At 33.1% G+C, this 8,940-nt stretch overlaps 1 protein-coding gene across 10 annotated transcripts in view; it reads left to right on the plus strand.

Moving 5' to 3' along the window:
* The window catches only part of Vps13b (vacuolar protein sorting 13 homolog B), a 734,817-nt gene that overhangs the window by 543,198 nt on the left and 182,679 nt on the right, over positions 1-8,940 (plus strand). Inside the window, exon 33 of one of the 10 annotated variants that reach the window (XM_048801906.1) lies at positions 7,813-8,003. The exons of the other annotated variants lie outside the window; for them this stretch is intronic. Coding sequence (XP_048657863.1) covers positions 7,813-7,988 — 176 coding nt within the window. The 3' untranslated portion in view covers positions 7,989-8,003. Of the gene's footprint in view, positions 1-7,812; positions 8,004-8,940 lie in introns of those variants that run through there. 10 annotated transcript variants of the gene reach the window in all.

An 8,940-nucleotide genomic window follows, 5' to 3' on the forward strand; every position in this document is an offset into this window, starting at 1 on the left:
TATATATATATTTAATTATGTATTTATTGTAGCCGCTGTCTCTCTGTTGAAAACTTCTAGATTTCCAGTCATTTTAGGTGTGTTTACATTTACCTTGTGAAGTACAGTTCCAACAGCTGCTTAATGTCTTATTTGCCTGTTTCACTGCCACCATTGTACGGCCATCACTGTCTACACACACACACACATACACACACAATTATTCTCTGCAAAACAAGGAGAATAAGTAGCAGCGTTTTCCTCACACCCTTTTGAAACTACAGGGATCTAATGTCTAGAGAGGATTTCTGTTGGGATTTGTTCATTACTATGTACCACAACTTAGACCTTACTCTTAAGTCAGAGTTATAACAGAAAACAGCAAAAGCAAAACAAAGCAAACAGGAAACTCACTACTCTATGGATCATATCCACAAATTAGACTCTCTTTCCCAATTTGTGTTATTCTTACTCACTTTTCAGAGCTCTCAAATATTTATTGGCTTTTTTATATTTTTTGGTAGGGCTTTTGCTTATAAGCAGCATGGGAGTTCAGCAATAGTGAATTTATTCCATTATGACTGACACCAAGAATTCTGCAGTTTTAAAATAATATTTTCTAATCCATTATCCAGGACCTGGTTTTCAAGAAACTTAATACAGGATTTCCTTCAAAAGTGATACATGTATATCTTTACATCTGTGAACACAGTTCAGTTAAATATAAATGAATAATTACTGCTTTTAGGAAGTTGTCAGCATTAACTTGATTTTGCTCATGTCACCACTAAGCAAAGAACATACCCAAATACTCAAAGGGTGGCAATGGTGTTCTTCCTATATGCATTCCTAAGGGTTTTCCTTTCATATATTATAAAATCAATTTATAGGAGGAAATGCGGTGTGAAATTGCCTTTCTTGTTAACCTATCTTCCCCAGCACATGTGACTGTTATATATATGATTTATGTATAATTAAATTTTGTGTATATTATATATAATACATATAAAACCTAAATCCTATGAGTTCTATCCAGAATAGCTGATAAATGTAATCTATAACTACATCTACTTTATAATGCTGAAGTGAAATAAAATAAAAATTTCTTATTTCAGAAGTATTATTAGTAAAGTATAATTCCCAATCTGCATAATTTACTGATTCTAAGTTATGCTAACTATATCTTTAAGTATATACAGCACAATATTTTCTTTCCTTAATTTAAAAACTGGCAGATTATTTAAACACTAAATTATCAGCTTAAATGTCTTTCTTTTTAACTATTAATTATGATCTACTTCAAATGACTTTATACCTAGCCCAAGTAAATAAACTAATATGTCTATAAGTTAAGAAGTCTTTAAAAATATTAAAATAGTATGGCAATAGTCTTTTCCATGCCCTTTCCACCTAGAGCAGCCTCTAGCAGAAATGAGATCTTCTGCCAGTACCTTTATGTGTACCAGCTGTATTATTAGCAATTCTCATTTAAATAAAGATGTATGTAGTTGTTTTTAACATAATCATATTAGTTGTGTTTATAAATATTTAAAAATTGGTATTTGTTTTGTTTAAGGTAATGGAGTCCAGATTTGAAATTTCCTCATAACTTAACTATGCAGCCCAAGGCAGCCTCAGAATGTCATTTTTCTTCTTATTTATGTAGGGCTTTTTTGTTTGTTTTTGAAGAAATGACTGTGCCATTTGATCAGTTGAAAGTTTCAACCTTTCTGAAGGAACTTAACTTACCACCATACTTCTTGGTATACAGTCAGTCCAGTGTCTCATGATTTGTTGATGTGTGCTAAAACCTAACAAATAAACCAGTTGAAAATGATAACTCATCTTGCAACTTCCTTATCTGATTATAACTATGAAAACATCAGCTAGATTAAAATGCAGAAGTTAAAGTTTATTAGATTGTATCATAATGAAAAAGCAGACAACATTTCTTTGTTGGAGAGTAACATTCAAGATATAATATCTCTAGTATTTCTGCATTTTAAAATTTCATAAATGTTGCAGATATAATGTTATGTCTATTTAAGAGGCAGACATGAAATGGAGTCCAAGAAGACTCTAGATTTGGAGATAATCAGTCTTGAGTTCTAATCCCAGCTCTGCTATTTACAACTGTATGACCTTGGATAAGTTATTTTAGTTTCTAATCCTTGGTTTGGTTCCCTTATATGTAATGTGGGAGTAATAGTAGTAGCAACCTCCTAGCATTGTTTTAAGAATTAATTGGTGTGTGAAGCTCTTGGTTAAGTGTACTACACAGGGCTCAATGAATATTAATATTATTATTGTTGTGTTTTAATTGGTTATATATATTTAAGCCTATTTCAAAATACCAATTGTACTTAACTGAAAAATTAACATCATTTCAGTATATTTATAACTATTGTGTAATGTGAAATTTTTCAGTTTCAGAAATTGACGGTTTTAGCTTTTATGAATAGGACTGCAAAAAATGTGCCAAAGACATTTGAGTAAACTAATAGTTAAAAAAACCATAAGCTAGCTTTTTACACCTCATAAATCATATCTTGATTTCATTTAGTTATTATGACTCAAATTACCTGTCTCTTTAGAATTAAAGGTTTTGTTAATGTCCCTGGAAAGGTTTAGAATTAACCTGTGACTTTAACGTCATAATGATCACAACTTGACATTTATCTGAAAATTTAGCTGCTAGAAACATTTGTTGTTAGAAAATAATGTGAGATTGAAATTCTTAATTTGACAGGCATCTGCAAGTAAGTAGATCTCTTAAATGAGAGGCACTCTAGTACCTCATTCAAGGAGAAGGTTAAATAAGAAATGGCCCTGTCATCTGGGGGAATTAATGTTATATGGAGAAAGATATTGGAAAGGACATTAGAAACCCTGACTTTTCTTTTTGGTTCAGATGCAGATGTATTTCTTAGTGCTTTAGTTTCCTTATCTTTCAAATGGGTATAATAATATCTGGTCTTTGTACTGGAATGGTTTAATCTGAGTTCCAAATGAGATAATATTTCCAAAATATTTTGTAAATGTAAAGCATTATTCAGCTGTAAGTTGAGACTTCTGTTATTTAATAATATTTAATATTATTTAACATAATAATATTTAATATTATATAATATTATATAATGTATTATTGTATGATGTTATTAATATAATATTTAATAATAGCAGAAGAGAGAAATTAATAGACTCATTTTTTAATATGATTAATATCCTGGCCTTTGTGATACCTATTTTAATCATCAGAATTTGCTTAGAATGAATGAAAAAAATGGGGAGAATCATTTAAAGACATTGACTTGGCTTTATATATTTTTTTATTTTTTACTTTTTTGGTAATGGGGACTGAACCCAAGGACACTTTACCACTGAACTAAATCTCTAGTCCTTTTTATTTTTTATTTTGAGACAGGATCTTGCTAAATTGCTGAGGCTGGCCTCAAATTTATGATTCTCCTGGCTTCACCCTCCCAAGTCACTGGGATTGTAGAGGTACACTACCATGCCTGGCTCTGAATTGACTTTACTCATACAGAATTCAGACTTTGCTTAGACTAGACAAAAGGTTGATGGTTAGAATTAAGTTCAACTTCCTTTCATAGATAAAGTACTTTCAGCCACTGAGCCTAGCCAAGACTAAGCATAGTCATGGCTTCTGACTAAGTTCCCTTGGAAGCTTTGACAATAATAATTTTTTAGATAGAGCCAAACAGATCTAGAATGATAGGTCTTATAAAGTGCTTTCCTTTAAATTTTCTATAAGTTCTTTTAAGAAACACCTTTGGGGGCTTGGGTTGTGGCTCAGTGGTAAAGCACTTGCCTAGCATGTGTGAGGCACTGGATTCAATTCTCAGCACCCTATATAAATAAATAAAATAAAGGTCCATTGACAACTAAAAAAAAGAAAGAAAGAAAGAAACATATAAAAGGACATAAAAGGATTAAACTAAACATAAACTAAAGAACATGTTACTACATGTCTTTTCAGGATAACACTTTATTTTAATTGAACTGAATTTTAATATTTTGTAAAATATTTGAAACCCATATTAGAATTTAACATGAAAACAACCAAATAGGAAAGTGATCAAGAATATCACAGAATAGGACAAAATAAAAGGAATTTCTTGAATTCATATTTCACACAGTATTCACTAGCATCATTAAGTAGAAAGAATATGCTTAGGGCTGGGGCTGTAGCTCAGTGGTAGAGCGCTTGCCTAGCATGTGTGAGGCACTGGGTTTGATCCTCAGCACCACATAAAAATAAATAAATAAAATAAAGATATTGTGTCCATCTACAACTAAATATATTTTTAAAAAAGAAAGAATATGCTTACAAAAAAGGAAGGAAGGAGAAAGAGGGAGGAAAGTAGGAAAGAAGGAAGAAGATTTGACCAAAAACAATTTAAATTTTAAGAACCTTTAAATATTTATAATCTTTTACTCTATAATTCTGCTTCAGGAATTATAGGAAGATAAATTTAAATTGCTTTAACATAAAAAATACTTAATCCCAGCATTCCTTATGACAGTGAAAAACAAGATATAATCAAATGCCTAACAATACACCCTGGTATATCCTCTGTATTATATAGGCATTAAAATTATATTTACCACAACTTTATAATATCATGAGATAGGGAAGCGTTGGTTCTAAACAATTTAGAGCCAATGTACACTGATGATCAAACATCCCAGCAGCCACTATAATCTCCTCTGTTCCTGTGTGTTGCAGACCAGGTGTTTTAAGCCAGGAAATTTCTTGTCCTTCCCTCATCACATCTTACCAGGTGCAGAGAAGGTGCAGAAGAGCAGAGCCTAGGAAATAATATTATGAAGTTAGCCAGACGTCTGGATATCCAGAAAGAGATGATGCTCAGGTATATTCAGAACAGTTTAGAATTGTTTTCTTAGACAATTCTGCTTCCATGAATTGAGGTGTTATGGTGGTTTTTGGATCTAGGATTCTTAATAATATAAGGTATCATAGGGACCTCATGGACATTTACCTCTGTGGCTAGTTTTCTTTGTTTGGTTGATTTTTGTTTTTTTAAAAAAGGGTAACTGTCGGGGCCACCATGAACAGGAGCTGAGCCTGTATCCTTAGCCTTGTGCAGTGGAGGTGTGGAACTGGCTTCTGCTCGCAGCGCGAAAGCAAGTGGACCTCACCTTAGTTTGACAAGGAATTACAGTTCTGGGAATGGGCATCACCCAATGGGATGGAGCTACACCCCTTTAAAACCCAATCCCTTGCTTCATTTGGGTGGAACTCTAGATCTAGAGTGTCTTCCCCCCAATAAATAAGCATGCTCTCTCTCTCTTATGCCTGCCTCTCTTCCCTCCCTTGTGGAAGCTGGGGCAGAGGAGCTGACACTGAATCCCAAGAAAAAGGTACTTTCTGTGTCTGTGTGATTTTTAGTGCCAGCCCAGTTCACCTGGAGTGACCCTGACTGATTTAGTCACATGTTGCAGCAGGTAACCATTAAACTATGAAGCATAAAAGAAATATAGAAAAACAAATAAAACTTACAGCTTATAGCTTTGCCTTTCACATGTCCAGGGATTGAGAGTTACTATTCTGGTAGTGGGTTCATTTATTGCAGGGGGTTGTACTTTCAGCCACTAAGCCTAGCCAAGACCAAGCCAGTCACGGTTTCTGACTAATTCACTTGGAAGCTTTAACAACGTTAATTTCATAGATAGAGGCAACCAGGTCTAGAATGATAGGTCTTACAAAATGCTTTCCTTTAAATTTTCTGCAAGTTCTTTTAAGAAACTTTGTCTGTTTTGATCTGGATATAAAAGGATTAAACTAAAAGACCATCTCCAAACATCTTTTTTAAGAATTGAGAGAAAGAAAAGCAAGGAATCTTGAAGTGCTGGCCTATTGTCCTGATACCTTTTTAGATATTTTCTTCCACTCTGTACAGCCTGTGAAATTGAATTCCTCCCACACTCACTATGTTCACTTGAAAATCACTGTCAAGTCTAATTCCAGAGTCTTCTTTATATAAAGGTTGATATACTCAGATACTACTCTCATGTCTAGTTTAGAAAATAGAAAACAGACTATTTTGGCTTGCAGATTATTTACTTCCTTGATTTTACATATAGGCCAAATACTTCTAAGGGGAAAGGAGGTAAGGATATAATTTTGGTAATCATCAGAACCAAAGTGGAGTGAAATTTCTTCTCAGTCTGAAGTACTAACAGGGAGGTCAAATATGTTGACTATTATTTAAAACCTTAGTAATTAATATTTTTTTAATTAAATACAAAATTTTTAAGAATAAAAACTTAGTTTTAAATTTTTAAGACTAAAATGGCATACTTTATAATAATCAAACCTTTTTTAAAATTTTTTACCTTTTCTATTATTTTTCTCTTATTTTAGATGGGAAATAAAAGGAAAAAAAAAAAGAACTTTTTAAACCATGAAGAGTATACACTTTAATGACATACCTTACATACACACACACTCATTTTGTTTAGAGTTTGGATAGAAGAAACAAAATGGTGACTCTTGTTGAATTCCTACCAAGACAAGTCCCATACATACACTTTGTATACATTATATAATGTAGAATTCTCAACAGTCTCACAATTTAGTTTATTATCCCCACTTTGGAAACAAATTGGGGCTCCATGAAACTGAATTTACCCAGTAAAAGGGATCAGGTCTTACACACAAATCTGACTACTCACAAGTCCCTGTTCTTTTCATTACCCCATACTTTTTTCCATGTTAAAACTTTCACATGTAGGAAAGCACTGTGAAAGTTAAGTTGTGCTCAGTGAGTCCTGGGTCATTAACAAATTATTTCTCAAATCTCTTCTATAGGACAGTATCATATCACCTTCCAGTAATTACTCAAGATCTCAATGCTGTGTCACAAATGTTACAGCAGTGTACCTCAGACCAAAGAGAAATAGTCACCCCAAGCAGGTGTAGGCACCACCTTGGTTCTGTGGCAGCCTGGGACAGGCCTAGTCCCATTAGCTATGATGGACTCAAATACACTTATAATCTGTATAACAGTTCATTGAAGACTTCGCCAACAAAAGTGAATAAAAATGTATATATCTGTTATTTCTTTCAGAAAAATTACAGTAGAGCTTCTGGGCTTTCTGGAAGTGATAAAATTGAGACAGAAGTAAATCTTGAAGTTATTTGCAATGCAATGTCACACAAGCATTTGTTTTATGGCACATCTGAGGAATTTGTGATGTTTTTATCATGTGCTACCATCAGAAAATTCAGTGCAAAGCAATATGGCATCAAAGCAAAATTTACTGAATTTTGAATCTATAATAATAATAATAATAGTTTGGGAAAAACAATTTAAATTATATGTCATTAGTAATGCTGACAGCATTAGTAAGATTGGGAAGTAAAACATGGTATCATTTCATGAGTTGACAATATTAGACAAGACCCTACAAGCAGAAACAAGATCAGATTCATACATTGGAAGGCCAATGCCAGTAATAGGGTGACAGGCTATTGATTGCTGAAGAAAACGTGGTTAAGCTGGTTGTGGTGGCATGCTCCATGTAGTCCCAGCTACTCAGGAGGCAGAAGCAGGAGGATAGCTTGAGGATTTCCTCAATAGTACTTCATATTTAGGTTAGCACTCATTTCCACAGAAATATAAAAAATAGGAGTATCATAAGGAAATTGAGTCAAGGGAACCAAAATATTATTGTGGCTATAGTTACTTGCATCTCCCATGCAAAAACGTTTGCCTGGAACTGCCAGAGAAAATACCTATTGGACTGACTAATGTTTCTGCCATTTCTCAACCAATTCCTTTGCAGAGGTGCTATTAAGTCAGGAGAAAGAACAAAGAGACGCAGACTATCAATTCCACAGTAAGCCTATGATTGATGAAAGTCACCGTGTAGAGAAGAGAGGGGAGAGTAAGGAGGGAAATGATGTTCATTTAGAATTCCATTTCAGTCCTTTCTATAAAAGGTATTGTACTTTGAAATAAACAGATTTTTATGGCACTGGCTTTTTAAATTCAAAGTTCTTTTTCTTTATAAAAAGAAAAAAAAGAATCATATCTATGATGGGTATTTCTTAGAAGTATTCAGGATAAAAGTAATGTAACATCATTGTATATATCAGTTTGGGGGGGAGGTTAAGAATAATTCTAGGGATTGAACCCAGGGCCTTGTGTGAGCTAGGTGAACACTCTAACACTGAGCTAAACCTTTATCATTCTCATAATGAGGAAACTACCACTGAAATCTGCAGGGAAAAACATTTTTTTAGTAACTTAGTAAAAGCTTAACTTTTTATGAAAAAAATTATGTGTATGGCAGGATATATAGTGGAACATAAGCAGCATAATAATAAAGCTTAAAAATGGTCCCATTCATCTGTTCTATGCGAGTTTGGGAAGCAATTTTTTTGACATGTAGAAAATTAAAAGAACATAATTGAGTTCATTTTCAAAGCTTTGTTTTGAGTTGGCTAAGCTGAATTATGTTGTATTTAGTATGTTCCAATGGTAAACAAATATATACTTAACTCTACAAATGTCTGCCAAGGGTTAAAAATAATAGCTCACAGCATTTTGTTGTTGTTGTTAATTTTTTTTTTTTAGTTTACAGCATTTTAAAAGACAATTTTATCAGATTTAGTGGAATTTGTCCCATGCAGTTCAGTGAAATGAGATTTTTCTAAAGAAAAGTAAAGTCATCTATGAATATAAGGAATCTAATCTTGATCAAGTTCCTATGAAATCCAATACTTTGATTAATCTGGAAACTGAACTGAGGCTCTCAATTTTCTCTTTAGATCTTCTTTGTGACATGATTTTCTTGGGGCAGGGGGGTGAGGTCAACCTAAAGGAAATGTTACAACTTGGTCCATAATAGTGTTTTTTAAAAGTGAGTTCTAACTTATCTCGAACAAAGTTATTTATAGTATAAAAAGAA

Source organism: Marmota marmota, unplaced genomic scaffold (genome assembly GCF_001458135.2).
Source record: "Marmota marmota marmota unplaced genomic scaffold, marMar, whole genome shotgun sequence".
Lineage (NCBI taxonomy): Eukaryota > Metazoa > Chordata > Mammalia > Rodentia > Sciuridae > Marmota > Marmota marmota.